Genomic DNA, 27,976 nt, shown 5'->3' on the forward strand with positions numbered 1-27,976 from the left:
TGCAAAGGCGTCATTAAGCCATAAAATCATTCACCTAACACCAGTACACTGATAGGAAGCAAGTGGGGGGGCCGCACCCCTGGATTTGGCAGCCCAGCTAGAGCAGGAAGAGCTCAGCTCCTGAAGCAGTGGCATTCTGGTGCCACTGCTGACAAGACAAAGGGTGTTGGACCTCTGTCCTGCCTGCTGCTGTCCTGGCAGGCTGCAGGAGGAACACCAGCCCCATCCTATGGGATGTGTTTGAATGGGGTGTGGGGCAAGGGGAGCCCTGAGAGCTCTGCACAACACAGGCAAGAGAAATCTGGTGCTGGAAAGGAGCTGGAGCTGCTGCCAGCTCCAGACAAGGAAGAGAGGCAGCGGCCCAGAGAGGCTTTGAGGCAATTGAACCCAGCCCTGCAGCCACCCTGGTGCCCAGGTTGGTCTGGGAAGGGGAAGCACCTTCCCCGACACCGCGCTGAGCCGTCTCCGTAACCTGCAGCACAGGAAAGTGCCAAAGGACTGGCAGAACCTTTGAATTCCAGTCGGCTTCCTGGGATAGCAGGGTGTAACCGCCTGAAAAGGCAGCTCCACAAGAAACAAAAAAGGCAGGGAAAAACCCATGCACCCACCCTGCCAGGAGCCAAACAGGGAGGCTGTGTCTGCAGCCAGGGCTGCACACGCCTCTCCCGGCCGGACGGGACCTGCTCCCTTCCCCAGCTGGAGCCTGGCAGGCGAGGGAAGGACGGGCAGGAGCTGCAGAAATTCATTACCTTCCACATGACAGAGGGATCAGTTGGCTTTTACCAGAGCCCGTCGAGGTTTCCCTCATTGAAAACAGGAAAGAATCACGAAAATAATTAGAGAGATTTCATCTCAGCCAGCTTATGAAAGCACCGACTTTATACACAACAGATTGGCAACAGCACAAAGATGGATGTGAAAGGCAAGAGCATTTGCAATGTCAGACAGATCAGAGACAGAAGCTCATCAAAAAATGGCCCAGGGCAAATGTAAGTTAAAAAAAGAAAAGAAGAGGAAAAAAAAATAAAGGAAAGGAAACGACCCTTCTGGAGACAAAAAATGTGACTCCTGTCCATAGCACATGGATGTGCTTCTCCTGCCCGAAAAGACCCCTGGTGAAAACTCATCAGCTCCCTGGACAAATCTGGGTTAAAAAACTTCAAGTACTGACGATCACTGGCTGTGTTTTGCTGCCTTCTCTAGCTCAGCTGGGAGCCAGTGAGCCGGTCAGCAGCAGGACTGAGGAGCCTGAGGACAAATGTCAGCTGGAGGATCCTCCAGCGACCTCCTGGGGCCAGGGGAGGCTGTAATTGGAAAGCTCCAGGCAGCATTTGGGGAGAGCTGTGCAGCACAGGGAGGCTGCTCATGCAGAGCTCGGCCAGCCCTGCAGGCAGGACCCTCCAAAGTGTGCTCAATAAATGGGTGAAACGTTTTAGAGGGGGATGGGAAAGGACAGACTTCTCTAATTAGCAAAGAGGTTTGCATTTAGTCACCCAGCACAGCGCCTGGGGCCCTGACTCCAGACGCTGCTGTGCAAAGGCTGACAGCCCTCTCAGACACGGAGCTGTCAGCCTGGGCTTTGTAACCAGAAACAGTTTCCACAGAGGAAAACAACCTCCGTGCTCCTCACTCTTCCACACAGGCACTTCCAGCAGGGAGGGGAAGAGCCACAGTGTGACCCCCTGAAGGCAGCCCCAGAGCTCTGGGCACATCCAGGGCAGTGACTCTCAGGCACTGGAGGTTCACAGTGACGATTCAATAAGTGAGACCAGCTCTGGTTCCTTGGGAACCATCGTTAGGAGCTCTCTGTTTCCAGACTGCAGCCTTCAGAGTGCAGCTGAGGAGCTCTGGAGCCTGGAGTGTGTCTGAGCCAGGCCACCGTGGGCAGCAGGAAGAGCAGGATGAGGCTGCTCTCACTCACTGGGAAGGCGACTCCTCCACGACAGCTGAAACAAAAAGAGTAAAGATTGTGATTTAGCTGGAGGCCCCACCTTGATGAAGCTACAGGAAGTGTTCTGCCCCACACAGACACAATACCCAACAGATGGGCACCAAAATCCCTGTCCCCTTCCCTACAGGAAGCCACTGCAAGACCTCAGTAGTGGCACAAGCAAGGCAACGCCCAGCAGACAGAGCCCAAGCAGGATGAAATGCAGTCTCTTGAGGTTTGTGCTCTCCTCCTCTCCAGCCTGGCTTCTCCCAGTTTTTCTGTTTGCAGTGGGATTGAGAGAAGGGAGCAGCAGCAGCTCACGATAACCTGGGCAGCAGCCCAAGCCAGTCAAAAGTGGAGCTGGCCCCATGGGAGGAGCAGAACGGCCGCCCCAAAGGTAGAGTGCAGCTCGCCTGTGCCAGCACCCTCCCAGGCCAGATCACAGCAGCAATGACATCACATGTGTCACCAGATCCCGTGTTCTCACTGGAGAAATTTCCAGGCAGATTGAGCTGTGTGAAAGCCTGAATCTCAGCTCTTTACACAGCTCTTAGTGCTTTTTTGCATGCTGGTTGCTGAGAGATGCTGGGGCAGGCAAGGCTGCTGCCCTCACACCGCTGAGTTTGCACTCCTGGTATCGGGACAGGACAAGGTTTTGTGCAGAGGGACAGCAGTGGGGCTGCACACTCAGTCCCTGCTCTTACAGTGCTGCAGGTGGGAGCCCACAAACCAGCTGCCACAGAGTGCAGGGCAACTCAAGCAGCGGAAGGGGAGAGCAGCCTGCAGTCTTCCTGCAGAGACAAAACCCTTTTACTCCCATGACAAATGCCCTACTTGTTCCTGAGCCTGGGGACTCGGCCATTCCCTGTCCCCTTCACGTGGCAGCACACATCACATGAGAGCTGGGCACTTGCAGGGGAGGAACAGAGCCAGGGCCATCGGGCCGGGCCTCCTCCCCTCCGGGCTGTAATTAGCCTCCTTGAAGTGGGCTGGGGCTGGACTCCCTCAGCCCAGGCTGAGGCCATAATCAGCCCAGCACAGGAGGAAGAAAGGCCCCTGCAGCAGTCTGGGCCAGGCTCCCGTTGTACATCCAGGCAACGGAAGGGCAGGTCACGCCACGGGCACGTTTTAACCGAGCCACGATGCTGCCTCTGGCCTGAGCAGAGAGGAACCACAAAACCATTGCTATCTTTTCCAAACCACAATGGAAAGGCAGCAGCCAAAATGACGCCTCAAATCTCAGCTTCTATTTCAGCAGCATCAATTAGAGAGCTGCTCTTTTTGGATACTGAGTGGACCGCTGGCACGCTAGCTTGGCCAGCCTACCTGTCTGGGAGTGCACCAGACAGCCTCTGCCATCCCTTTGCTCCCCTTGCCCAGTGGGAGAGGCAGTGTCACAGAGTTGAAGAGCAGCAGGGGAATTATTTTGGGCTTGAAGTTATTTCTATTCATCTACAGCTCAAAAAGGACTAGAATAACAGTGAGTTACATGCCAGGGTTACTCAGCACAGCTCCAGTCATAAGGCACTGTGTCTGGCTAGGTCCTCATGGCAGGAATCACAGGGAGAAAGCCTTCACTCACGCTTTACTGCCAGCAGTGTGTTCCCGTGGCAGCAGGCAACGGAGGTCACCAGGTATGGATGTGTCTCCTCCAGCTGCACTGGCCTTGGCACTCCTGTTTCCTCGTCCTTCCTGCCCAGGCGTCCCCTGGCTCCTTTCCCCCACGTGCACACCTCGCCGTCTGCAGAGGGATGAAAACACCTCACTGCACACCTGCCTTGGCCACAGCAGAGGCAGAGGCCAGCCAGGGCCTGCTGCAGCCCAGGACATGGGGGCTTCAGCCTCACCTGCCCCGATGGCCACAGTGAAGGCATCTCCACAAGCCACCACGGTGACCTTCATCGTCTCGAGCCCCACAACCAGGTGGGGCACGCGGCTGTTGCGGCAGGAGTTGGTGCCCAGCTGCCCATGCTGGTTGCTGCCAAAGGTGTAACAGTGGCCAGAGGCTGACAGCAGAGAGGAGAGACACAACTGGGTGTCACTTGGGACACATTGAAACCCCAGAAGCTCTTTGCTGTCTCCAGGCTGAGCATCCTGCTCCACAGAGCTTCAACACTGGGAGCAGAGTGTCTCTTGAGAGACTGCCCATGGGAAACAGGCAGAAGGAAGACAGGGAAAATGCAGGTGTCCCCCCTCTCAGAATTTGGGCACACACCCTCACCTGTGACAGCAGCTGAATGTGCTGTACCAATGTCAGCACACACAATGGGCTCTTGGTTCAAGGGGGCTGACTGGGCACACACAAACACAGTGGCCTCCTCCACCTGGTCCTCTGGGGAAGGCTCCTCTGCTGAGCTGATCCGGTCTAGGCCCAGCTTGTTACATCTGCACAGGGAAAATCTCTAGAATCACACAGGGATGTATTCTGGAGCCCCTTAGTCACAACACAGACAGACTCAGGATGGAAAAATGTGGACCACAGATGCTCACCCATCTTACCTGTTGCTCCCACAAGCAAGAATCTGGTTCTTCACTGTGAGGACCATGGAGGAATCGATGCCACAGATGACCCTCTGAGCCTCGTGCTCCGGAGGGACTGTGACCTGCTGGGGGCAGTTGTGGCACTCCAGGGTGCCCAGTCCAAGCCGACCTGGTAGGAGGAACAGAGCAGGGAACAGCTGATGGCAACACACACCCTGAGCACAGCCCCACTGAGAGCAGCCCTGACACAGCTGCTGCAAGAGCCCAGCCTGGGATCCCAGAAAGCAGAGAAACCCAAAGCACGGGGGCCCTGGTATGCAGCAAAACAGCTGCAGCTCTTCCACAGCCACCCACCCTGGCACATCTGGAGGGGACTGTGGGCAAGCAGGGCCAGCAAAGGGAGTGGGAACAGGCACAAGCCCTGTTCTGCAAAACACACTTCTCTTACCGTTATCCCCCCTGCCCCAGGCAAACACTTCCCGTTCGTTGGAGACCGCCAGGACGTGAGATGCACCACAGGCCACCTGCACCATCTCGTAGCCCAGCAGGGCCTCCACAATCTTGGGCTGGCAGGGGAAGAGCAGCAGCCGTCAGCCGAGACCTCCCAGCCTGCCTGGCTGCTCCCATCCCTCCCACCCGGCCCCCCCAGACTCAACACAGCGCTGGCAGCATCCCAGTTTTCATCCAACACAAACAACAGAGAAATTTCTTTTTTTTTTTTTTTTTTGTTCCAAACAATCTTCAAAGGGATATGAGACTACGTGCACGCAGCACAGAAGATAATGCAAACATCTCTGGGGCGGAAGAAAGCAGCCAGCATGAGAGTTTGGAGAGGGAAGAGGTTCAGCAAGGGTTGGGATTTGCCCCCCTGCCCATGTGGGGAGTGCCAGGGGCTGTGAACGCCTGCTCTGAGCAGGCAGGGGCTTGGTGCAGGATGTGTTGGCTCAAAGGCTCTCGTGCAGAGGAGCTGTGAGTTAACAGCTCAGATTCATTAGGGTGTGGAGGGAGCAGGATCTCCACATTTCACCCGGCCCCTGCTGTGACCTGCTGTTAGATCTGACACCTCGCCTCATACTCATTATCGTCCTCAAGTGAAAAGCACCGTTTGTTGGGATCTGGCTGCTGCTTCCAACTGGTCTCCCCTCCCCAGCCATAAGCAGGGAGCAGCTCAGCTCTGGGAGGAGCAGGAACAAACGGGCCAGCTGACCACAGTGACAAATGGCACCAGTCCCCAGGCTCGGCTGGAAGCCATCGGCTGCTGCCACATCCGAGGGCAGGCGAGGAAGAAGCTGGAAGGGAGCAATGAGCCCTCAGCCCCAGTGTTCCGAGCCAATCGGAAACACACAGCTCTTCTTTAAATACTGGCTCTTTTGAAAAATAACTTTTCTCAGTGAACCCTGGCAGCTGCAGGCCAAGAGTGAAGCAGGCAGGTGTGTGATTGGAGGCAGGCTCCAAGCTGGGAGCCTGCCAACAGCAACCACAAGGCAGCTCTTGACTTCCCCCACGCTCAAAGGGATCTTTGTGTAGGGGGGGAGAGAAAGAGAGAGGCAGGTTGGCTCTTTTAAAACCCGCAGTGACATGCAGGAGAGGAGGGGGAGGGGGTCAGATGCCAGAGCATGCCTGGGATGCACATCCCTGGAGCTGGGATGAGCCCCCTCACGTGGTGCAGAAGCCACGATCCATCCTTTACCCTGGGGGAACAGCACCATCCTTTACCCTGGGGGAACAGCACCATCCTTTACCCTGGGGGAACAGCACGCCCAGCACCCTCTCCACCAACCTGGCTCACGTCCGTGAAGTTTCCGTGCCCCAAACAGCCATTGCTGCCGCTGCCGAAAGTCATGATTATCCCCCTGTCTGCAGGAGCAGAAAGGAGCCCTGTCAGTGGCACACGTGAGGCCCTGCAAGGCACACGTGAGGCCCTGGGAGGTGACACAGCCGAGGGATGGCCATGGCTCCCAGGACATCGGACCCACTCTGACTCAGAACGAGCTGCAGGGGCCACAAAGCCTTCAGCGAGCTTCCAGGGAGCTGCAGGAGCTTCCAGGGAGCTGCAGGAGCTTCCAGAGAGCTGCAAGAACTTCCAGGGAGCTGCAGGATCTCCCAGGGAGCTGCAGCCTCACCGTGCTGCAACGGCTCAACAAACAAACAGGAGTGATAAGAGCACTGAGATAACGTTGCTGCAGCTGGGTATGCAGGAGCTGAGGACCCCACGGTCTCTCAAGGTCACAGAGGCACTCCCTGAGCAGCTGCCCAGCAGAGGGGTGGCAGGAAATGCCATGGGAGGTAGGATAAACACATGCCCATGGAGTTTGCCCACTGTGTATTTGTTGTTTGCTGCTCTGACCCCCAGGAGAAGAGCAAACAGAGCTCCCACAGGACCCCTGGGAGGGCTTTGCTCACAAGCATGGCCTTGGACTGGTGTGTGTGCTCCAACTTCAACCCAGAACGCTTCCTGGGCTGCTCTGAGGAGGTTTCAAATCCTGCTCTCCTGCAGTTTGAGGACAACAGCCCTGAAGCAGCTCACACTGACTCCTCACTGTCACCCCAGACATTGGTGGTCACTGCATGTGCCTTTGTCACATTCAGAGTATGTCACACTGCAGTCCCCACTGTCAGTTCTGGTTTCAGGTGACACCAATGCAACCAGGACAACAAACACAGGAGATTTCATAGAATCATAAAGTAATTTAGGTTGGAAAAGACCTTTAAGATCACCTAAGTCCAACTGTTTGTGGCCCTCCCCACATCAGACAGTTTGGGACCAAGTTGCCCAGTGTGGCATCACAGGAGGATCCTGTCTGTCATTTCTGACTCCCACCTGATCCTACATGAGAGGCCACAGAGGCCTCTGGGTCACCCCAGCCCAGAGCATCTCTCTGGTTCCTCTCTGAGCAGGCTCCGCAGGCAGTCCCACTGGGTTTTAGGGGGTGCTGGGACCCAGGCAGGTGGAAGCAGGAGGTAGCAGCTCACCTGTGAGGCAGGCTGTGAAAAGATCACCACAGGACACATGTTTGATGGTCACTCCAGACTGGCCCTCCAGAAAGCGGGACACAAACTGAGGCTGGAGCTGCTCAGTGGCTCCTGGGAGAGAAGGACCCCCAGCAGCACCCATGGGAGGAGCCTGATGGAGAGAAATCATGGAAGAGCAGGGTTGGAGAACACTGATGAACCCCTTCCCACAGGCTTATCAGCATTACCCACACCCTGGCTGGGACTGCAGTCCTGGAGGAAGCAGTGCCAGGCTCTGTGAGTGAGCAGAAATGCCTCCTTCACAGGAATCACACATCCACGGCTCCACAGCCACTCCTGCCCCAGCTCCCCTGTCACTCACCTCCCACAGGATGAGCCTCCCAGATTTGGTGACCCCAGCCTTCTGTGTCCTGCCAGCAGAGACCTGCACCACCTCGGTGTTCAGCATGGGCAGGCGCAGAGGGGTGGTGATCCCACTGCCCCACGTGTAGATGGATGACAGTGGAGGTGGGATTCCTGTCCTGGCTGAACCACGTCGGACACCTGTGGGGCACAGAGAAATCCTTAGTGTGGATCCCTGACTCTGCTCCCACAGGAAAAGTGACAGCACCAGCCAGTCTGGGTGCCAGCAGAGCTGTCAGAGCCAGACCAGTGCAGGTCCAAGGGGCTGCAGGGCTCCTCCAGAGCTCAGGGAAGGTGACATCTCTTAAGTTCCTCTCTTCAGAACCCTGAGTGCCTCTCTGCCTTGTGTCATCCAAAGGAAAGGGTCCTTCCAAATGGAGCTGAGTTGAACACACCATGCCAGAACTCACCCCTCTGCCTGGCACTGCTTGCCCGTCCCCCTGTCCGGCTGTGGGTCACTGTGGGCACCGGAGCCAAGGGTTTTTCAGGCCTGCCAAACCAAAATCCAGCCTTTAATGTCCTGCAGAGCCCTGGATCACAGAATGTCTGGGCAGAGCTACAGCAGAAGCCACGGGTGAAATCACTCCCAGCACTGCTTTGTCGGTGCTTTAAACAACCTGAGAGAGAGGAGCTGGCACCAGCTCACTTCCCCCTGTGCTCACAGCTCTGTTTGCTGTCACTGTGATGACAAGCCAACACCTGCCATGGCACCTGCCTGGCTCTGAGCCCCTGGGCCAAGCTCAGCCAGCAGCAGCTGCACATTAGGCAGCAGAGGAGAGCTGCAATAGGAAAATGCTCCCTTTGGAGCTCAGAAGGGAGGCAGTGAGCTAGTCAGCCATGCTGTGGGCTGTGGCAGCCTCTCCCAAGGGACACTGAGGTGGCAGTGTCACTTGCCTCCTCATTTTGACGCTGCCCACATCTGTGTAGAGGTTCAGGAGGGGCCGGATGCAGATGGCCTGGGCCATGATCTCATTCAGCTGGGGCCGTTTGGAAGGATCCAGGTTGAGCATGCTGAGGATGAGCTGGCGCAGGTCGGGGCTGTATCGATCTGATATCGGGGCAAACGTCCCGCTCATGATCTTCAGCACTAAGGCAGGAAGGTTCTGGAGAGAAAACAAGAGACAAAACAGTGGCTGGGCAGTCAGGGGCGAGGCCAAGGAGGAAGCAGCTCTCAGCACTGCCCTCTGCCTTCACACTTCCCGGCTCGCTGAGAAGTGATCCCGGCACACATTTTCACCTCTGTGAGAGGCCACGGCTCCCTGTGCTACGTGTAAACCACGTCGCTCTTACCGCAGCCTCGAAAGCCCTCTTGAGGCTGGCGAGCTCGTACAGCACACAGCCCAGGGCCCAGATGTCACTCTTCTGGTTGTAAGGCTTCCCTTCACAGAGCTCCGGGGAGATGTAGCACGGAGTTCCCACCACCTACAAGAGACAAAAATTTACCACAGTGCAGAGAAACTGGGGCAGAGAGGTGGAAAGAGGGAGGCTTGGTGCAGAGCTGGCTGGAACACCACCAACCAAAGCTCCACAGAGCTGGCCTTTTGTTCCCTTGGCATCAACAGCTGCCTGAAAATCTCAGTGAAAAACAAGAGGATTTGCCTTTCCAGTGACACATACAGTGATTGCCTCTAATTTTGCTTCTATCCACTTGAGAGAATCAGAGCCCAGAGTGCTGAGCGTGATACACACGTCTGGTCAGATTAGCCCAGGTGGGGAAAGACATTAAATGTCAAGCAGAGAAAGGAGATTAAGGCAGGGTGGGAGTGCACAGGCAGGAATTTATTTGCTAAGGATGTGTCAGACAAGTCTGCAAACACCACCCCAGCAGGAGCCACCCTGCCTGCCCTCACCAGTGGGCCCAGACACCTCATCCTCTCCCAGCTTTGGGCAGGTCTTCCTTACCTTTCTGCAGCCCACAGAGCCACAGCAAACTGAGGCATGAAGATATCAGCCAAGGAACAAAGCAGCACTGCCTAAAGCCACTTCCCAGAGAGGACTGTGAGCCAAATCCAGAGTTTCCAGCCTGCTGCCATGGGGTAGGAAGCTGCCCTGGCACTCACCGTGTAGGCTTTGCTCTTGCTGCTCAGGATTTTGGAGATGCCAAAGTCTCCGATCTTGACGATCATGCGGTGCTTGTCCAGGAGGATGTTCTGGGTCTTCAGGTCACGGTGCAGGATCTGCTTGGTGTGCACGTGGTGCAGGGCCAGGAGGATCTGCACGAAGAAGTGCAGGATGGTGTCCTCATCCAGCAAGGAATTACAGCGCTTGTGGATGAACTCTGCCAGAGTGCCCCCTGCAAGGAACAGCAAAGGGCTGTGGGCACAGGACAGCACAAACCTGGCCTAAAACTGAGGGGATTTTGCCATTTTGGCTTCCTAACTAGCCAAGCATGTCGGAAAAACACATCCTGGTGGGATATGCAGCACATCCTCCAATGCTCCTGAACAACGGCAGCACAGTTGGTGGGAGGAAGAAGCAGCCAGAGAGAAGTTATTGTTGACATATTATCAAAAGCAGGAAAAAGAAACACTAAAATTACAGCTCTTGGGAGAGGACATAAACCTCCACGGCAGAACAAGATCAGCCTGTTCTGCAGAGCAGGATTCTTGCAGTCCAAGAGGCCACGTGGCACAGAGAGGCCCCTGTTGGGAAGGGGAGGTCCAGATTCAGGGCTCACACACAGCTTTTAGCAAACCCTCATGCAAATGTTGATTTCATCAGAAATTCCACAGGAAATCTTGTTAGAAATGTGGGGCCAACAGAGTTGACACAGGGAAATGTGCCTGAAACCTGAGCCAGGGCAGATGGTAGCATGCTGATCAGGGACAGAGGGGTTTGAAATCTCCTTGTTTTGGATATGGTTAGCAGGTGTAAGGCTTATAACCATGGAGGTTGGAAGGGACCTTGTGAGGTCACTGCTCAAGGAGAGACACCGAGCTTGTCCAGGACCAGAATCTTTTGAGTAGCTCCAAGGATGGTGACTGCATCAATGCTTGGTCACTTGGCTCATTGTCAATTGACCAAGAACCAGATACTCTTCTACAAAAAAATGTCTCCTCAAGAGAGACAGGCTTGGTCTCCTGGGGATGCAAAACCCGGGATTGTTACAAGGAGAACAACATGAGACCAAGCAGGTTGACCCAAAGAGAGCCAAGTGCTTGGCATCCCCTGGACCTGCCAGGGAGCAGCTACAGGCTCTGGGGGACAGCAGGGCCCACCTGGGGCGTATTCCATGGCGATCATGAGCGCCTTGTCCTCCAGGAAGTTCTCGTAGTACTCGATGACATTGGGGTGGCTGAGCAGCTTGAGGACCTGGCACTCGTTCTGCGCTGCCAGCCGCTCATCCTTGCTCATCTGCTCCACCGGGATCTGCTTCAGGATCACCAGCTTCTGGTCGGCCTTGCGCAGGCACAGGTGCACGATGCTGCGGGGACAGGGACGGGGCCTCAGCGCGGGGAGGGGGGACGCAACACAGGGCCTGGACATCACCCTGGGGTGACACAGGTCGCCCGCAATCGCCGCGCCCCGGGGTGTCGCGCTCTTTCCGCCATGTCCCCCCCGCTGCCACACCCCGGCCGACCCCGCACTGCCGCGGCCACAAGCGCCTCGCTGCCGCGGGGACGCGGCTGAAAGACCTCCCGCCCGGAGGCGGAAAGACTGGAGACGTGCCCATCGCCCATCTCCGGCGGCCCCTCACCCGAAGGCCCCTCTCCCCACCACCCGGATCCGCTCGTATTTCTCCATCCCTGGGCCCGGCTCCTCCCGTCTCCATGGAGACACTTCCGCGCTGCTACGGCGTCCGCGGGCGGACAAACCTCGCCGCGCGTGTACGGCCCGGGGGCTCCGTGTTTCGGTGGGGGGCAACGCCACCCCCCGCTCGGTGACACCCCAGTGCCACCGGCAGCCAGACCCTCTTGGGTCTGAGAGAGACAGACCAGAGAGAGAGGTTTGGGGTGCGCTGGGCTGCCCGACCCGACTGCGGGAGGCCAGCAGGACCCCCCGCACCCCCAGAGAGCGGCGGTGTGCCCAGCAGCCCCCAGCCCCGGGCCGGGAGGGACACCTGCGCTGCTGCAGGGCCAGCACACGGGGCACGAGTCCCCTCCATGGCCCCCCAGCCCTGCTTTAGACGCCCCCAGGACCACGAGCACCCCTGGGGCCGGCCGTGATGGCGGCTATAGCGTGGAGGCGGGTCCTGCCCTGCACCCAGGAGTGGCGGCCTCTGTCCTGGAGCGGGGACAGTGACAGCAGCGGCGGTGGTGGCACTGCCACGTGGCCCTGCTGCCACCTAGCGACAGGCGGCTCGGCTCACCGGGGAGGGGATCAGCCCTGCAGCGTGGGGCAGCGATGGGGCAGGACCCCCGCGCAGGAACCAGCCCCCCGCCTTTCGGTGCCGCCTTGTCGGCCTCACCCTACTGCAGCCTGGTATTGAGGGCACCTTTGAGTGCCCCAGCCCCGCTCCCATGTCTTGAGGTGAGCGTTTGTGGCTGCTCCCACTAATTTTCCAAATGTTTTCCCGGGCATCCTCCCCACCCCGACACAACGCGCCGCAAACACCGGCGACAGCCACACCGTGCTGGGTACACACACACGGCGCCGAACAGATGTGCGAGGCCCACGCCAGCTGTGCACCAGCGTGGCAGATGTGCAGGGCCCAGCACAGATGTGCAACGTCTGCCACGCACGCCCTCCCGCGCTGCCCGGTACAGCCGGGCGGTATCTGGCACCCACGCGTGCGGTGTCCGGCACACACGTGCAATGCCGCGCTGGCTCGGGAGCAGCGCCCGGCAGCCCGCACACCTGCCCGCCCCGCACACCTGTACACCCGCACACCTGTGTGCACCACAGACTTGCCCGCCCCGCACACTTGTACACCCGCACACCCCGCACACTTGCATACCCGCACACCTGTACACCCGCACACCTGTACACCCGCACACCTGCACACCCCGCACGCCCCGCACAGGCGCGCCGCGCCCGCGCCACGCTCCGCACACGTGAACGCGTACGCGCGTACACACCCGGCCGGGGGGGGCGTGGCCAGCGCGCCGCTTTATCAATGAAAGGCGCGGCCACGCCCCTCAGCGCCCGCCAACCCCGCGCAGGCGCGCGCGGGGGAGGCGTGGCCAGCGCGGAGGGAGTGCCCAATGGGAAGGCGTGGCCCCGCTGGCGCACGCGAAGGGGGCGTGGCCGGCGCGAAGGCGCGGCCGGGGATGGGGCGTGGCCCCGCGGCCGCGCGCCGCCGGACTGGGCGCGATGGGCCCGGGCTGGCGGGCGGCCTCGGCGGCGCTGGTGGGCGGCAGCGTGGCGATCTTCGGGGCACTGCGCCGGCTGGCCCTGGCCGTGCCACAGCCCGCCGCCGTAAGGAGCCGTCCCGGCCGCGTCTGGCGCTGGAGGAATCTCCTCGTCTCTTTCGCACACTCCGTGCTGGCCGGGCTATGGGCCCTCTTCAGGTACCGGGCAGCGCGGGGAGAGGCGGGCGCGGTGCGCACGCTGCGAACTGGGCACTCCTGGGGAGGGGGCAGCGGGTAGGGGGTCCCCGTGTTCCCCGTCCCGGAGCCTAGGCTGACCCCCTTCCTCCTCTCCTCACTCGCAGCCTCTGGCACTCTCCGGAGCTGCTCTCCGACATCCAGGACGGCTACAGCGTCTCAGGGCACCTGCTGGTCTGCTTTTCCTCAGGTAAGGAGCCAGGCGGGGCAGTGGCCGCAGCCACCCCGCCGGACTTCGCCCACTCCCTGCTCAGCTTCGCCCGGTATGCTGGCTCGGGACGAGCCACTGGCTCAAGGGCTGGGCAGCTCCATGCCTCCTGCCTTAATCACAGCGTGAGGCCCACAGGCTGCCAACCCCCAGGGAATCGCTGTCTCTCCATACCCAGACGGGGTGGAGGCGTTTCTGACACCTGAAGAACAGTCACACCACCCTCCTCCTCCTCCTCGCTGCTCCTCCTTTCCACAGTGGGTCACAGTGCACAAGCCAGACCTTCTGAACGCTCTCCTTCATCCCACAGGCTACTTCATCCACGACACCCTTGACATCATCTTCAACCATCAGTCCCGCTCATCTTGGGAGTACCTGGTGCACCATGCCATGGTGAGTATGGCCAGCACAGGGGGGTTACCACACACCCCGGGGCTCAGCCCACCCAGGTTTCATGGGGCAAGCTGGAGCCCTTCTCTCTGCCTCACCCTGGCTGCCAGGTAGGCTCTGCATCAACAAGGCGAGGGCGCCTGGCGGGGCAGGACGCCTGCCAGCATCGGCTCCGAGCGCCTGGAGCCAGACAGGCTGCCGAGCTGGGAGGGGGGAGAGCTGGAGGCTCATCCCAGCACAGGGAGGTGTAACTGGTCCTGGGGGATCTGGCTTTCCAGACTGGTTTTCTCTAAGCTCAGGTGCCTGCTGGGATCTCTGGGTGGGGGGAACAGAACTGTGTGCTCTCAGTGAGGGCAGGGAAGGACTCGCTTTCCCCAGGGCAAGGCGAGCTGACCCTGTTCTCTGTGTGTGTGTGTGTCTCCCAGGCCATCTCCGCCTTCGTCTCACTCATCATCACAGGCCGCTTCCTGGTGGCAGCGGTGCTGCTGCTGCTGGTGGAGGTGAGCAACATCTTCCTCACGGTGCGCATGCTGCTGAAGATGAGCAACGTGCCTTCCCCGGCGCTCTACGAGGCCAACAAATACATCAACCTGGTGATGTACTTCGCCTTCCGCCTGGCGCCCCAGGCCTACCTCACCTGCTACTTCCTCCGCCACGTGGAGGTGCAGGGCCAGGGTGCCTTCCTCACTGCCAACCTCCTGCTGCTCGACGCCATGATCCTCATGTACTTCTCCCGCCTCCTCCGCTCCGATTTTTTCCCCTCCCTGCGCAAGGGCTCTGCGGGGAGAGACGTAGATGGTGAGAAGTTTCTGATAGACTGAGACGTGCGCGCCGAGGGGGACCCGGACTCCGGCTCCTGGAAGTTTTGGGCTCTCCAAAGCTGCTCTGATGTGCCTTAGGGCTTTCTCCCTGGCCCCAGGCCCTGCCTTCACCCGCTCTGCTGTCTAAAAGCGCTTCCCTGCTGGACCAGCCCGACAGCTTCGCTGAGCTGCGGGGATGCTGCTGAAGCCAGAGGCACGGCCGATGGAGAAGCAGCCCAAGCCGGCTTCCCTGCAGGCAGCTGGAGGGCCAGGGGTGGCTGTGCTTTGCAGCTGATGCCTGGAAGGGTTGTGAGAGAGGGGGAGTCCCTCCCGTGGTGATGTTGGGTGTTATGTGCATTAAAATCGGTCTATTTACTGCTGCCGCAGCACACCTGGACTGGCTCTTCTGTGGGGCAGAGCAGGTTGGGGACTCCCCCTGGGCCAGGGCTGTGGGAAGGGATGTGCCCCATTCCCAGAGGAGGGCTGGCAGTTCTCAGGGACGGAGAGGGCACATTCCTGCTGCTCGCTTTTTTCTAGGGAGTTTTCAGCCTGCTGGGTCCTGCCAACCCAGTTGAGCCTTGAACAGCACAACTCTGTCTCTTCTGTGGATGGGTTCCCCTCTTCTTCATTCCTCTGCTCTTCCAGAGACCCAGGGCTGTGTAGGGAACAGTTGAAGGGAACCAGGAGAGGTACCGAGCCTTGTGGCAGTGCCTGACCTGCCTGTCTCCAGCCTGGCTGGGCTGTGTGACTCACCCGGCAGCCACGTGAAGTGGAGCTGGCATGGAAAAGCCATGTGAGGCCAAGGGCTCTTCCTGGAAGATTGCTGCATGCTTGCATCCCCCTGAAGCAGTCTTCACTGGCGCAGTGCAGCTGCAGCCCTGTGGGCATGCTGGGCCCTCTCCTGCAGCCACAGGACCAGGATGGTTCCAGCAGAGCAGTGGGAGCAGAAGCAGGGTTCAGCTCCCTGGCAGAGTAGAGCTAGAACTGGCCCAGCCGGTCCTGTGGAGCACCAGAGGAAAATCCTGCTGATGTGACAGCGCCAGGAGCGGTGTTAGCAGCAGGGCTTAGAGGGACTCCTGCCCAGCCCCTGCTCTGGGCACGACCTGTCCCAGCCACCCCAGCACCTGCCCGGCCCAGGCAGAGACAGACGCTGCGGTTGAAATAAGCCAGTGATTGAGGGGAGGCAGTGGGGGATCACCTTTCCACCAGAGAGCTGGGAAACACCCCACAGGATGTGGATCCTGGTGGGACTCCCTGGTGTGCACTGACACAGTGCCAGGAACAGCCTGGCAGCTGGAACAGAGATTGGATAGCTGGGACAGTGTGGGCAGGGATCGATGCCAGCTCCAAACCTGCTCCTTGTCCCTCCTTGCTCCAAGCAGAGCTCAGCAGCCCTGGCAGGGCTCAGCCTTGCTCTCAGCAGCACATCCCAACAGCTTCAGCTGTGTCTTCCAGTTTAAAAAACCCTTTGCAGTTCAGATGACTGCATCTGTAGTGACAACTAAGCTCAAACGTTAATTTTCCCCTCACCCCTGTTGCTGCACATTCCCCCTTGTCTCTCCACTTGAAGCAGACACAGCTCTGTCCCAGCAGGTCACAGGCTCAGACCAGCCCACACTTCCCCTGTCCTTAAACCAGTGTGGAAAGCCAGGCATGACAAAGCTTCCCAAAGGAGGCAACTCCCTGCTGTTCCCCTCCAGGCTTCCAGCAGGAGCCTCCCCCAGCAGTGCAGCTGTGGATCAGGCAGGCTGGCAGCCAGGAGCAGGAGGCAAGTGAAGTACCAGGGCAGCACCACTGGGCTGAGGCAAGGCCAGGGCTGACTGCAAGTCATGCTGATGTGGAATCCCTCCCAGCCTCTGGCTGCAGCACATCCAGGTTCTCCAGACCCAACCCTTGCCCAGCAGGGACAGCAGCTTTGCTACAAGAGGCAACTACTCACACATCTTTCTTACGTGTAAAAAGGTGCCTGGGGGTCAGGGGACCCTGCTGCTATGAATCCACAGGGAAGAAGCAGGGCTGGTGGTGCCAGGGAAGCACACAGGGAAGCAGCACTCCTCCCTCCAGGCAGTTTTTAACCCCTTGCAGCAGGCAGGGAGCATCTCCTGCCCACCTCCCCCGAGCCCAAGCGAGGGGTGTCAAGCCAGGGCCACAGAACCCACACAAAGCTCCACCGAATCCTGAGAGCAGCTCCTGCTTTCCATCCACCACTGTCCTGGGAATCTGCCACCCTCCACAAGAGGCCTGAAGGAACTCGGTGTCCCAGCATTCAAGAGCACAAATACCCCAATCAATATTTGGCCCCGGCTTTAATCATCGTTCTCAGTCAAGTTTAAGTGTGTACTTAAGCTCAAGTACCCTTAAGACTTTTCCATAACTCCCCCACTCCCTGCTCAGCCAGTGCTCCACATTCTCCTGACTCCAAACACTCTAAAAGCTGGTTTCATCTAGAGACTTAAAAGCCAAACGTTGCAGAGGCAGCAACAGTAGTATTTGGAAACAACCCTGAGGACAGTGAACCCTGTGAGGAATAGCAACAGGGAAACTCATGCTGCAAGCACATGGAGTGGAGATTGTGCCAGAAAAACCCACAAAGCCTCCACTGCTGGATTAGCAGGAGGATTCCAAGTGAACCTGCAGCATAAGCAGGGAGCTGATACGCTGGGGAAATGGTGTGACAGGTCACCTGTGTCACATCAGGGCCACTGACAGGTTTTTGTTGTGGCCACCCATGCTCTGCTCCACAAGGAAGTGACGTAGGACACCCAAAACACTGATCACAAACACATCCCAAACACCCTGTGCAAGAAAATGCAAGACACAAGAGGTGAGGGGGTAAATGTAGAGATATTTGAGATTTAGGTGTCACCTCATGCTGACAGGATCCCAGACACCCTCTGAGTAGGGCAGCACTGCTCCTGCACAGCCCTCTCGTGGAGCAGCCAGCCCTGCCCACCCAGTGCCAGGGAAGGAGTTTTCCCTCTAAAGAAGGGAAGGCCCAGGAGTTTGCTGGGTGCTCTCTCTCACACGGGCTGTGCTGTCACAAAACACAAGAGCCCTCAGTGGTGTCACAATGTTTATTAGTCTGTACAGTCCTCGGCAGATGCAGTTTAGATGATTCCAATCTGGAAAGAAGCAAAGGATGTTAAAACAGATGGTATGGTGGCAGAAAGGCAGAGCCTCCGCCACAGACATCACTGCATCTCCCCAGGATTCCTGTCCTCCGGGGCTTCCTCCTCCCAGAGCTGCCCAGGAGCTTTACACATCCACTCTGTGCACTGATTCCAGTGATCCTTGTGCTGTACATTCCCCTACTCCAAGGTTTCCTCCTCCCAGAGCTGCCCAGGAGCTTTACACATCCACTCTGTGCACTGATTCCACACTGATCCTTGTGCTGTACATTCCCCTACTCCAAGGTTTCCTCCTCCCAGAGCTGCCCAGGAGCTTTACACATCCACTCTGTGCACTGATTCCAGTGATCCTTGTGCTGTACATTCCCCTACTCCAAGGTTTCCTCCTCCCAGAGCTGCCCAGGAGCTTTACACATCCACTCTGTGCACTGATTCCAGTGATCCTTGTGCTGTACATTCCCCTACTCCAAGGTTTCCTCCTCCCAGAGCTGCCCAGGAGCTTTACACATCCACTCTGTGCACTGATTCCAGTGATCCTTGTGCTGTACATTCCCCTACTCCAAGGTTTCCTCCTCCCAGAGCTGCCCAGGAGCTTTACACATCCACTCTGTGCACTGATTCCAGTGATCCTTGTGCTGTACATTCCCCTACTCCACTTTGCCTCCTGCCTACCTCAACCACCTTGAGGACTGAACTGACTGAGGACGTGGCTCCCCAGCACTCGGATCCTGGCTGCCTTACAGGGCCACAGAGGTGCCACCACACAAGCACCTCATGAAGAAACTCAGCAAGAACAATCAGCGGAGGAGACACGAGACAAGGTGCAAAAAAAGCTTCCAAGTTTCAAAGCCATCTCACCTTGTTGGCCACATCCAGCGCATCATAATCGGGAGCCAGTCGGACGTAAGCCTTTTTCTCTCCATCAGGCCTAGAGAGGGACAGGAGGCATCAGGACAGAGACAACTCCTTCCTCCTGCTCCACATTCCTACAATTCCCATGTGCATCAGTGGTTCCTTTGGAAGCATCACTTTACTCAGTGGAATCAAAGTTTACATCACTTGCACAGGACTCCAGGGTGTGAGAAGTGCTCCTTGAGGAGGCAAAGAGCCCTCTGAAGAAGCCAAGAGCTCCCTGAGGAAACCAACCCTCTGTTCTGCCAGCATTTCCCACTTCCACCAAGATGTGCTCAGCCAAAAGCTGCACTTAGCTGTGGAGCTTCATCCCACATCTCCTCAATCTCACACACACTCCCATTTTCTGCTACAATGAAGCCCCTCACACCCTGCAGGGACCTGTTCTCCTCCCCCTCCTCACCTGATCAACGTGTTAACCTTGGCCACATCGATATCATAGAGCTTCTTGACAGCCTGTTTGATCTGGTGCTTGTTTGCCTTGACATCCACGATGAACACCAGGGTGTTGTTATCCTCAATCTTCTTCATGGCTGATTCTGTGGTCAGAGGGAACTTGATAATGGCATAATGGTCCAGCCTGCAAGAGAGGTCCTACGATTAACAGAGGGCAGGCAGGTGCTCCTCTGAATTTTAGGAGCTTTCTTTGGGGTGCATCAGTCACCTAAGGTTATAATCACAAACTCTCAGGCTTTGGTCGCTTAAAATCATCACCTGCATCCCAAACCACCAGGTCCCCACACAGCAGCCCATTCAGGGGGCTGCTCCCACCACCCAAACCCTCCAGCAGGGCAGAGTCCCACTGCCCACACGCACTTGTTTCTCCGGGGGGCGCTTTTCCGGGGGTACTTGGGCTGCCTCCGCAGCCGCAGCGTCTTGGGCCTGCGGAAAGTGGGCGACGTGCGGATCTTCTTCTTCTTGTGGCTGTGGACCCCCTTCAGGACGGCCTTCTTGGCCTTCAGCGCCTTTGCCTTCGCCTCTGTCTTCGGAGGCACAGCTGTGAGGAGAGCTCAGTCAGCACCACAAGCATCGGCAGGGTCGGGGTGTGCTCCCCGGCCGGGCATGGCTTCCCCCGCCCAATGAGCACGACCTCACCCCGCGGCCCGCGCTCCCTCATCCAACCAAGAGGAGCCCCAAAACGCCCATCTGTGGTAAAAGTCTCCCGTTTCCGTGCGGGAAAAGGCACTTATTCCCTCCCTCCCCACGCACGAGTCCCAGCATCGAGATGGGAACACCCCGCACCTCCCTCAGACGACCCGGCGGGCCTCTCCCGCCACCTCCACGTGCCCGCGCTCAACACAGCGCTGGAACCCCGCGCCACTCCCCGCTTCGCTCAGCCCGGTCTCCCCACACATACAGCAGCCCCCCGCGGGGTCGCACACGCCGCCCCGCGCCCCCAGCAGGGACCCAGCGCCCCGCGCCCTCACCCTCCTTCTTCGCCTTGGGCGCCATCTTGGCCAGGCGGAAGCCGAAAGGGGTCTCCCGCACCGCGCTGCACGGGCTTATACCCCCAAATCTCGCGGGAGCAAGACGGAATCCCCATCACCCCTCCGCCCCAAGTCTCGCGATATCTTCGAGGCATGCCGGTAGTGGTAGTACCTCACTAACGGACTCCTGCGCGCACGCGCGGCGGTGTCCCGTGCGCCGTAGGGCGTCATGGGAGTTGTAGTCTGGCGCGCTGCCGTCCCTCCCCGCCGTCGTGGCGGTGCGGGACCGGGGTGAGCCCCGGGGTGGCGGGCGATTACCGGGGTCCCGTCGCGGTGGTAGCAGCGCAATGGCCCAGTCCCGGAGTAACCGGCGTCCTGGCCCCTCCCACGCCCCCGTTCGGGGGCGTGGGAGGGGCCAGGACGCCGGTTACTCCGGGACTGGGCGTGAAGCACCGAGCACCGCTACCGGCGCTGGGAGGTTGGCGGTAACGGGGACACCCCGCTTCATTCCCTCGCTGTGGGGACAGGGACGAGGCGGGGAGAGCTTGATGTTGGACTGGGATGGGGCGAGGGGACGGCGGGGTCCGTGCACGGCGGGCACGGGACGTGGGGGGGACACGCGGGGACCGGTGGGACACGGAGATGGGGGTGGGTGGCACTTGGGGACAGACAGACTGCGGGGCAGGGACAGCGACACCGTGGGGACAGCTGGGACACGGGGATGGATGGATGGTGGGGACAGTGGTGCGGGAATGTGAGGGTGGCGGGACACGGGGACAGCTGTGTGCCGGGCTGTGCGACAGCCACGCCTGGGGACAGGGGGACGGTGACACCCCGGGGATGGCACACTCGGGATGTGGGGATGGCTGGGACACGGGGACAGCTGGGACACGGGCTGTGAGGCCAGCCACGGGCAGGGAGCTCGAGGTGGCAGGGATGTGGTGGCAGCCATCCTTGGTGTCGTGGGGAGCCAGGACACGGGGACAACCATGTCCTGGGAAAGCGGAGACTTGGGATGAGGGGACAGCCCCACCTGGGGACACGGGGACAGCCACGATCCAAAACGCTGTTCGTGGGGACACCAGTGACACGGGGACAGCAGTGACACGGGGACAGCAGTGACACGGGGACATCGCCGCTCCTCGCTCTCTGTGTCCCCAGAGCTCGCGGTGACCGTCACCCCGTCCCCGCTGCCACCCCCGGACCATGAACGTGCTGGCTCCGGTCCGCAGGGACAGGGTCATCGCCGACCTGCCCGCGGTGAGCAGGGGGACACGCCAGCGCGGGGCTGAGCCCGCCGAGCCCCGCGGTCACCGCCGTGTCCCCCTTTGTCCCCTCTCAGTGTTTTCGGAAGGAGGCCGCCCTGCACACCCGCCCCGCCTTCCACCCCGGCGTGGCCAGCGCCTGCCGGGAGCAGCGGACGGGCACCGTGGGGTCAGTGCCGCCTCTTTGGGGGTGACAAAGGGCCGGGCTGGGGGTGACAAGGGTCCCCAGCCGCGGGTGGGGGTCCCCGGCGTGGGCGCCGCGTGGCCGCCGGCGCTGCCGGTGCCGAGCCCTGCGTCACGGCGCTGGAATGCGGAGCGGGGGGGACACCGGGGGGACACGGGGGGAACACGGGGAGAGCGCGGGGGTCCGGGGGGAGCCGCGGCAGGGCACACGAGGGGCCGTGCGGGGATGGCCGCCCTGCCCGGGAGCCCCTCTGCCCCCCCCGGGACGGCCGGGGGTGCCCCCACCCTGCTGAGCCGCGCCTGCCCCTCGCTGCAGGTTCAAGATCTCCAAGATTATCGTGGTGGGCGACCTGTCGGTGGGGAAGACGTGCCTGATCAACCGGTAACGGGAGCCCCGGGAGGCTCGGAGTGGGATGCAGAGTTGGGAGTGACCCCACAGGGGCCCCGGGGAGGGGGCACCGAGCCCCCACGGGGTTGGGATGAGGGGCTCAGGGGATGTTGATAGCTTGATACCCCCCTGACTCCCCCCCAGGTTCTGCAAGGACACTTTTGATAAGAACTACAAGGCGACCATCGGGGTGGATTTCGAGATGGAGCGGTTCGAGGTGCTGGGGGTGCCCTTCAGCCTGCAGCTGTGAGTGTTCGCCAGCCCCCTCCCCACACAGCCCTGCAAAGCCCCCCTCCTCACCTCCCACGCCCCCCCAGGTGGGACACGGCCGGCCAGGAGCGTTTCAAGTGCATCGCCTCCACCTACTACCGGGGAGCACAGGGTGAGCTCCCCTCTGCAGCCCAGCTGCCCACCCCGCTGGCCCTGTCCCTGTCCCTGTCCCCATCTCAGCCTCCTTCTTCCTCCAGCCATCGTGATTGTCTTCGATGTCAACGACGTGGGGTCCCTGGAGCACACACGGTGGGTGACACATGGCCCGGGGTGGGGCCAGGGGTGGCAGTGGGGGCCTCAAGGGCTGGACAGAGAGGGGTTGTGGGGCTGGCGTGGTGTGTGAGCAGCGCTCGGCCAGCAGCTGGTGACAGTGGCTCCCACAGGCAGTGGCTGGCTGACGCCCTGAAGGAGAACGACCCATCCAACGTGATCCTCTTCCTGGTGGGCTCCAAGAAGGATCTGAGCGTGAGTGTGACCCCCACCCTGTGGGCAAACTGTGCCCTGGCTGTCCCTGTCACCCACCCATGGCCGGCTCCATTGGCAGACCCCAGCACAGTACAGCCTGATGGAGAAGGACGCTCTCAAGGTGGCCCAGGAGATGCAGGCAGAGTACTGGGCTGTCTCCTCGCTCACTGGTGAGTCCCAGCTGGGTGGGGGGCTGCAGATCCCAGCGTCAGCCAGCTCAGGGGGCACTCAGGAGGGGTCTCTTCCCGCGGGGCAGGGGAGAACGTGCGGGATTTCTTCTTCCGAGTGGCGGCACTGACCTTCGAGAGCAGCGTGCTGGGCGAGCTGGAGCGCGGCAGCAGCGCCCGCAGGATCGGCGACACCGTGCGTGAGTAGCCCTGGCCAGCCCTGCCCGGGGGTCTCCCTTGTCCCGCCACCCACCCGCCCACCCCCGCTGCTTTTCTGTCCCTCAGGGATCAGCAGCAAGGAGAGCGACCTGTACCTGTCAGCGCCCCGCAAGAAACCCAAGTGCTGCCAGTGAGGGGCAGCCCCAGCCCCCCCCCGTGCTCTGGACCAAAGAGGGGCGACCCCGGCCGGCCCCGAGGAGACGTCCCTGCCACCCCCAGCCCCCCCGGCCCCTGGCCTGCCTGGGCACCCCTGGCTGGGGCGAGCAGGAGCACTCGTGTGGCTCCTGCAGCTATGCAAACCCAGGTACTGCTCGCAGGGGGAGATGTCCTCAGGCTCCCTTTTGTCTTAATAAAATATTTTTTATGCTTTGTAAGAAAGACGTGGGGCTGGGGGTAGGGGGCTGGGGCTGGCTGTGGGTCTCCCTGTCACTGGGTGCAGCCCCCAGGCTCACAGGCAAGCAGGAGAATGGGTGGCTGCCACTGAGGACGAGTTCCTTTTCCACCGAGGATCATCCCTGTCCTGCAGAGCCAGCAGCCCTGTGTCACTCGGGGGGCTGCAGGGGACACACGAGGTGACACTCCCACATCAGTCCCAGCCAAACTGGTGCTGGTCGAAGCGGGGCTGCAGGCGGGGGGGGACACAGTGGGAGCACTTGTAGCGCTCCTGGATCCACTTCCCTCCCTCGCTGCTCTCCATGCAGATGGCAGCGACACCTGTGGGGACACACCGGGGGGCTCAGCACGGCCCACGGGAGTGGTGGTCCCACACTGGGGTGCCCTCTCCTACCTGCCACGACCCCCCCCAGCCGCTCCACCAGCTCGATGGCCGCTCTCATGGTGCCCCCAGTTTCAACCCACTGGTCCACCAGGAGGATGCGCAGACCTGCGGCGGGCGGGGAGAGGCTGCGGATGAGTGCCCCGTGCCCGCACCGCCGCCCCCCGAAGGGAGCGCGCCCCGCTGGCTCACCGGGCGAGATGGCGTCGGTGCGCAGCTCCATCAGCTTCTGGCGGCCCGAGTAGTCGCTGTAGGGCTGCGCCTCCGTCGGCACGCACAGGTGCCCGGCCTTGCGGATGGCCAGGAAGCCTTTCCGCAGGGTGGCAGCGGCTGCGGCGCCTGCAGGTGGGCACGGCACTGTCAGGACCCCCAGGACAAGGGACAGAGACCCTGCACTCGTGTGGGACCTGTGCCCTGCTCACCCAGGATGAAGCCCATGGCGTCGATGCCGGCCACCATGTCGATGGCGTCTCCCTGGAAGGGCTGCAGCAGGTCGGCCACGCAGTCCTGCAAGCCCTGGGGGGACAGTGGAGGGGCTGGGTGCCCGCAGCCCACCATGGGCACCCACAGCTGGGTGCCCCAGCAGCCCCGTGGAGATGCAGCCCTCCCTGGCACCCCGGGGGTGCCATCCACCCCGGGCACTGGGTACTTGCGGGTGGCAGTAGAGCCGGGAGGGGTCCAGCCAGGCATAGTTGGGACCTTTGACGTTGGGGGCCATCAGTGCCAGGTACCAGCCCTTCTCCCGGGTGGCAGGGACATGGCACAGGTCCATGTGTGGGGACTGCAAGCACTGAGCAGGAAGGGGGGGTGAGACTTCCCCACCTCCAGCCTCCCCACGGCCTGGGGCCTCCCACCCACACCCACACGTGGCACCCTAGGGCCCAGGGTTCCCGTTCTGGCTCCATACCTGGGTGCTGGTGGCAGGGCTGAGCCGAGCAGGACCGTCACAGGAGCGTCACAGACAGCGACAGCTGAGCAGGGGCAGCCCCTGTGGCACCGGGCCAGAGCCCTCAGCCAGCTGGACACGGGGACAGTGCCAGGCAGGAACCCTTCCCATGGGCCACCGACGTCCCCAGGGCTCTGCTGCCCCAGCCAGGCAGCGCTGTGGTGGGAAGCAACATTTGCACCCCACGTGGGTGTCCCCAGCACCAGCTGCCTGTGCCAGTGTGGGTGGCACGGTGGGGTGGCACCCTGTGACGCCGGGGTCAGCCAGCCAGGGTGCTGCTCAGGGGGATGTCCTGCAGCTTTGGGTGGTCTTGGGCAGCGCAGGGATTTTTTGAGGCCACGCACGTCCCCGTTGGGGTGTCCAGGCACTGTCCTGCCCTGCTGAGAGCTGGCTGCCGCTGCATCCCAGCGAGCCAGGGCTGTGTCCTGACTGCCAATGGGCTCCACGGGCAGGAGCTGGCCAGGAGGGACAGCCCTGGCAGCGCTCTGGGAGTGCCGGTGTGGGCGGCCAGCCCGGCTGGGCACCGAGCTCTGGGCTGTCCTGTGAAAGGCACATCCACGGGAGGAAGGGGATGCAGGGCCACAGGGAGCATCCCTGGGGTGGGACACGGGGATGGAGCACGCACCCATGGGGTGGGGTGTGCAGATGTGGGGAGCACCGCAGGAAGGGACAGGGGGATGCAGGGAGCATCTGCGGGCTGGGATGCGGGGCTGCACAGGGCATCCATCCACAGGGATGCAGGGAGCATCTGAGGGCTGGGATGCGGGGCTGCACAGGGCATCCATCCACAGGGATGCAGGGAGCATCTGAGGGCTGGGATGCGGGGCTGCACAGGGCATCCATCCACAGGGATGCAGGGAGCATCTGAGGGCTGGGATGCGGGGCTGCACAGGGCATCCATCCACAGGGATGCAGGGAGCATCGTTCTCCCGTCGGGGGCCGCTCCGGGGCCGGGGGCTGTGCGGGCCCGGCGCGTCACGGGGCGGGGGTTTGGGGCCGGCTCGTTACCGGTCCCGGCACATCACCCCACCGGCTGCCACAGCAACGGGGCCGGTCCCACCGGGAGGGGTGACCCCTTCCCCGCGGGCTGCCGGCGCGGGACGTGCCGCGGCTGCGGGAGCGGCGGCAGGACCCCGGCTCTGCGGGACCCTCGGCGCGGTGCCGGGCCGTGCCAAGCCGTGCCGGGCCGCCCCGCGTGGGCGGGCTGCGCCACTCTATAAGGCGGCCCCACGGCGGAGAGCGGCGCGGTGCCATGTGCGCCCCGGGGCTGCTCTGCCGCCTCCTCCTCCTCCTCCTCCTCTTCCTCCTGCTCCTGCTGCCACCTGCCCCCGGAGCGGCCCCGCCGGGACGGCCCCGCGCCCGCCGCGGGCTCACCTACCCCGGGACGCTGTGGTGCGGTGCGGGCAGCAACGCGGACAGCTACGAGCAGCTGGGTAAGGGCGGCAGGGATGCTGCTACGTCTACCTTCCCATCCTATCTCATCCCATCCCTTCTCATCCCATCCCACTCCTTTCCATCCCTTCCAATTCCGTTCCTCAAATCCCATCCCATTCCCAATCCAATGCTGCTCCATCCCAACCCAGTGTTGGGTCAATCCCCACCAATCCTAATCCAGTGCATCCCAGTACTGGTCTATTCCAGCCCCTGTTCCCATGCTAGTTGAATCCCGGTCTGTCCCAGTCCAATCCCAGTTCATCTCTGCCTAGTCCCTATCACAGTTCTTTCTGGTGCTGGCCCGCTCTTGATCCACCCCCTGTCCCCAGCCTACTCTGCGGTCCATCCTGCTGCCATTCCAGTCCCCACCCCAATAGTGCTCCACTCCCAGTTGCTATCCTGATCCCGAAACCCTCTCATGGCCCTGCTCCAGGACCCCAGTCTAGCCCAGTCTGATCCCCAGTGTGGGATTGCCCCATCCCAGTGCCAGCCTCGTCCCCACCCAAGTGCTGAACCCATCCACCCTCACCTATCCCAGTGTGATTCCACACACGCGTCACTCCAATCCAACCCTGACCCTAGTCCTAGCCTAGCTCAACCCCAGCCCTGCCTGCAGCCCCCGTTTCCCCGCAGGGGAGCACCGGTGTCACTCCAATCTAACCCTGACCCTAGTCCTAGCCTACCTCAACCCCAGCCCTGCACGCGGGCCCCCCAGCCCTGCCTGCAGCCCCCGTTTCCCCGCAGGGGAGCACCGGGACACGGACCGGTGCTGCCGGGAGCACGACCACTGCCAGCACGTCATCCACCCCTTCACGGCCCGCTACGGCTACCGCAACCTGCGCTGGCACACCATCAGCCACTGCGACTGTGACCACAGGTGAGCGTCCCCAAAGTGCCCCGGGGCTCCCCGGCATCCCCCCGGGGCGTGGCATCCCCCTGAGCCCGGCCGTGCCCCGGGCAGGTTGAAGGAGTGCCTGCGGCGGGTGAACGACACGGCGTCGCGCGTGGTGGGCCAGGCCTTCTTCAACGTCATCCAGGTGCCCTGCTTCGAGTTCACCTACAGGGAGGAGTGTGTGGAGCCTTATCTCTATGTCTGGTGAGTGCCCCCCTGCCCTGGGGACTGCCCCCTGCCCGGGCTTGTCCCACCCTGTGGTGCCTCCTCGATTTTGGCAGGTGTAAGGCGTACAACACGGTGGCCGTGGCGGTGCCCCGAGAGCCAGTGCTGTATGAATTTGGGGGGGAGCTGATTGACAGGGCAGCCAGGCCCAGGGGAGTCCCCCTGAGCCCCCCGTGGGGCAGCACAGGAGGAGGAGCCCTCCCAGGGGATCATCGCACCGGGACAGCGCCCAAGGCAGGCAAGAAAGAGAGGAAGAGAAAGAAAGATAAGAAAAAAAAAGGGAAAGGTTTGAAGAAGAAAGGCTCTTCTGAAAAGGGGGCACGGAGCCATCCTGGCCCTGCTGATCCCCGGGCCCTGCTGCCATCCTTGGGGGAAGCATCCAACACCATCCTGAGTGATGCCCCGGCACGGGAGGGAGTGGGCAGGGAGCCAGTGCCAGCCACTCCCTCCCCGGTCCCCACCACCAGCGAGAAGAGGAGGAGGAAGGAGAGGAACAGAAAGAAGAGGCTGAAAAGTAAAACTGAGGCCGAGCCTGCATGAGAGCTGCAGCTCTGAGTCCCCCCCTGAGCCCTGCATGGCTCCTGGCTGTGAAATAAATTTACATCTGCTC

The 27,976-nt window shown here is 61.0% G+C and overlaps 6 protein-coding genes and 2 non-coding genes across 15 annotated transcripts; 3 read left to right on the plus strand and 5 right to left on the minus strand.

Annotated features, from left to right (window-relative positions):
- Positions 1-861: 861 nt before the first annotated feature.
- NEK8 (NIMA related kinase 8) lies at positions 862-14,636 on the minus strand. Of its 5 annotated transcripts, none has more exons than XM_041423027.1 (15): positions 14,508-14,636; positions 11,005-11,210; positions 9,847-10,079; positions 9,077-9,208; positions 8,681-8,889; positions 8,197-8,276; positions 7,746-7,927; positions 7,385-7,535; positions 6,192-6,268; positions 4,860-4,977; positions 4,430-4,580; positions 4,152-4,315; positions 3,778-3,936; positions 3,513-3,671; positions 862-1,946 (listed from the first exon to the last, which is right to left on the minus strand). In XM_041423027.1, the coding sequence occupies exons 2-15, from the start codon at positions 11,138-11,140 to the stop codon at positions 1,918-1,920; spliced, it is 1,980 nt and encodes a 659-aa protein (XP_041278961.1). In that variant the 5' UTR covers positions 11,141-11,210; positions 14,508-14,636; the 3' UTR covers positions 862-1,917. The 5 variants fall into 5 exon arrangements, with proteins under 5 accessions (XP_041278961.1, XP_041278962.1, XP_041278959.1 ...); XM_041423028.1 differs by lacking the exon at positions 14,508-14,636 and adding an exon at positions 13,655-13,772; XM_041423025.1 differs by lacking the exon at positions 14,508-14,636 and adding an exon at positions 13,354-13,490.
- TLCD1 (TLC domain containing 1) lies at positions 12,806-15,056 on the plus strand. Its single transcript, XM_041423029.1, has 4 exons — positions 12,806-13,236; positions 13,380-13,462; positions 13,791-13,873; positions 14,296-15,056. Exons 1-4 carry the CDS (start codon positions 13,040-13,042, stop codon positions 14,689-14,691), a joined length of 759 nt encoding a protein of 252 aa, XP_041278963.1. The 5' UTR covers positions 12,806-13,039; the 3' UTR covers positions 14,692-15,056.
- Positions 15,057-17,730: 2,674 nt separating this feature from the next.
- Positions 17,731-20,283, minus strand: RPL23A (ribosomal protein L23a). The gene is made up of 5 exons (XM_041423080.1): positions 20,138-20,283; positions 19,527-19,707; positions 19,114-19,290; positions 18,657-18,726; positions 17,731-17,792 (listed from the first exon to the last, which is right to left on the minus strand). The coding sequence occupies exons 1-5, from the start codon at positions 20,160-20,162 to the stop codon at positions 17,778-17,780; spliced, it is 468 nt and encodes a 155-aa protein (XP_041279014.1). The 5' UTR covers positions 20,163-20,283; the 3' UTR covers positions 17,731-17,777.
- LOC121345899 lies at positions 18,798-18,863 on the minus strand. Its single transcript, XR_005954019.1, has one exon. It is a non-coding gene; the product is annotated as a small nucleolar RNA SNORD42 (small nucleolar RNA).
- LOC121345904 lies at positions 19,361-19,431 on the minus strand. The gene has a single exon (XR_005954024.1). It is a non-coding gene; the product is annotated as a small nucleolar RNA Z17 (small nucleolar RNA).
- Positions 20,284-20,554: 271 nt separating the features above from the next.
- Positions 20,555-23,670, plus strand: RAB34 (RAB34, member RAS oncogene family). Of its 3 annotated transcripts, none has more exons than XM_041423135.1 (11): positions 20,555-20,615; positions 21,299-21,397; positions 21,480-21,571; positions 21,902-21,967; positions 22,118-22,219; positions 22,291-22,355; positions 22,441-22,492; positions 22,627-22,708; positions 22,788-22,878; positions 22,965-23,075; positions 23,161-23,358. In XM_041423135.1, exons 2-11 carry the CDS (start codon positions 21,344-21,346, stop codon positions 23,226-23,228), a joined length of 783 nt encoding a protein of 260 aa, XP_041279069.1. In that variant the 5' UTR covers positions 20,555-20,615; positions 21,299-21,343; the 3' UTR covers positions 23,229-23,358. The 3 variants fall into 3 exon arrangements, with proteins under 3 accessions (XP_041279069.1, XP_041279066.1, XP_041279067.1); XM_041423132.1 differs by having other exon boundaries at positions 20,566-20,622; positions 22,965-23,071; positions 23,161-23,670; XM_041423133.1 differs by lacking the exon at positions 20,555-20,615 and having other exon boundaries at positions 20,653-21,397; positions 22,965-23,071; positions 23,161-23,670.
- LOC121345865 (adenine phosphoribosyltransferase-like) lies at positions 23,434-24,843 on the minus strand. Of its 2 annotated transcripts, XM_041423136.1 has the most exons (6): positions 24,777-24,843; positions 24,519-24,659; positions 24,292-24,385; positions 24,062-24,208; positions 23,882-23,977; positions 23,434-23,808 (listed from the first exon to the last, which is right to left on the minus strand). In XM_041423136.1, exons 2-6 carry the CDS (start codon positions 24,639-24,641, stop codon positions 23,681-23,683), a joined length of 588 nt encoding a protein of 195 aa, XP_041279070.1. In that variant the 5' UTR covers positions 24,642-24,659; positions 24,777-24,843; the 3' UTR covers positions 23,434-23,680. The 2 variants fall into 2 exon arrangements, with proteins under 2 accessions (XP_041279070.1, XP_041279071.1); XM_041423137.1 differs by lacking the exon at positions 23,882-23,977 and having other exon boundaries at positions 23,541-23,808.
- A 689-nt stretch (positions 24,844-25,532) lies between these two features.
- On the plus strand, positions 25,533-27,976 carry PROCA1 (protein interacting with cyclin A1). The gene is made up of 4 exons (XM_041423053.1): positions 25,533-26,248; positions 26,994-27,126; positions 27,211-27,345; positions 27,423-27,976. The coding sequence occupies exons 1-4, from the start codon at positions 26,068-26,070 to the stop codon at positions 27,904-27,906; spliced, it is 933 nt and encodes a 310-aa protein (XP_041278987.1). The 5' UTR covers positions 25,533-26,067; the 3' UTR covers positions 27,907-27,976.

The sequence above is a fragment of the Onychostruthus taczanowskii genome, unplaced genomic scaffold, assembly GCF_017590055.1.
Source record: "Onychostruthus taczanowskii isolate IOZ18803 unplaced genomic scaffold, ASM1759005v1 scaffold75, whole genome shotgun sequence".
Taxonomy (NCBI): domain Eukaryota; kingdom Metazoa; phylum Chordata; class Aves; order Passeriformes; family Passeridae; genus Onychostruthus; species Onychostruthus taczanowskii.

Bases quoted from the DNA above. Each gene is read 5' to 3' on its own strand.
- PROCA1 (XM_041423053.1), top strand. From the start codon at position 26,068: ATGTGCGCCCCGGGGCTGCTCTGCCGCCTCCTCCTCCTCCTCCTCCTC. The intron at 27,127-27,210 runs GTGAGCGTCCCC...TGCCCCGGGCAG, and splicing joins CACTGCGACTGTGACCACAG to GTTGAAGGAGTGCCTGCGGC. The intron at 27,346-27,422 runs GTGAGTGCCCCC...CGATTTTGGCAG, and splicing joins GAGCCTTATCTCTATGTCTG to GTGTAAGGCGTACAACACGG.
- NEK8 (XM_041423023.1), bottom strand. From the start codon at position 11,272: ATGTCCAGGCCCTGTGTTGCGTCCCCCCTCCCCGCGCTGAGGCCCCGT. The intron at 4,978-6,191 runs GTTGGTGGAGAG...TTCCCCTGCCAG, and splicing joins ACTTCACGGACGTGAGCCAG to CCCAAGATTGTGGAGGCCCT. The intron at 1,947-3,512 runs GTGAGTGAAGGC...TTTTTGTTTCAG, and splicing joins CACACTGCTGGCAGTAAAGC to CTGTCGTGGAGGAGTCGCCT.
- LOC121345865 (XM_041423136.1), bottom strand. From the start codon at position 24,641: ATGGACCTGTGCCATGTCCCTGCCACCCGGGAGAAGGGCTGGTACCTG. The intron at 24,209-24,291 runs GTGAGCAGGGCA...GCCCACCTGCAG, and splicing joins CGCCATGGGCTTCATCCTGG to GCGCCGCAGCCGCTGCCACC. The intron at 23,809-23,881 runs GTAGGAGAGGGC...GTGTCCCCACAG, and splicing joins GCTGGGGGGGGTCGTGGCAG to GTGTCGCTGCCATCTGCATG.
- RPL23A (XM_041423080.1), bottom strand. From the start codon at position 20,162: ATGGCGCCCAAGGCGAAGAAGGAGG. The intron at 19,291-19,526 runs GTGCGTGTGGGC...CCTCTCTTGCAG, and splicing joins AGCGCCCCCCGGAGAAACAA to GCTGGACCATTATGCCATTA. The intron at 18,727-19,113 runs GTGAGGAGGGGG...GTCCCTCTCTAG, and splicing joins AAGGTTAACACGTTGATCAG to GCCTGATGGAGAGAAAAAGG.
- TLCD1 (XM_041423029.1), top strand. From the start codon at position 13,040: ATGGGCCCGGGCTGGCGGGCGGCCTCGGCGGCGCTGGTGGGCGGCAGC. The intron at 13,237-13,379 runs GTACCGGGCAGC...CCTCACTCGCAG, and splicing joins GGGCTATGGGCCCTCTTCAG to CCTCTGGCACTCTCCGGAGC. The intron at 13,874-14,295 runs GTGAGTATGGCC...TGTGTCTCCCAG, and splicing joins ACCTGGTGCACCATGCCATG to GCCATCTCCGCCTTCGTCTC.
- RAB34 (XM_041423132.1), top strand. From the start codon at position 21,344: ATGAACGTGCTGGCTCCGGTCCGCAGGGACAGGGTCATCGCCGACCTG. The intron at 21,968-22,117 runs GTAACGGGAGCC...ACTCCCCCCCAG, and splicing joins AAGACGTGCCTGATCAACCG to GTTCTGCAAGGACACTTTTG. The intron at 22,493-22,626 runs GTGGGTGACACA...TGGCTCCCACAG, and splicing joins GGGTCCCTGGAGCACACACG to GCAGTGGCTGGCTGACGCCC.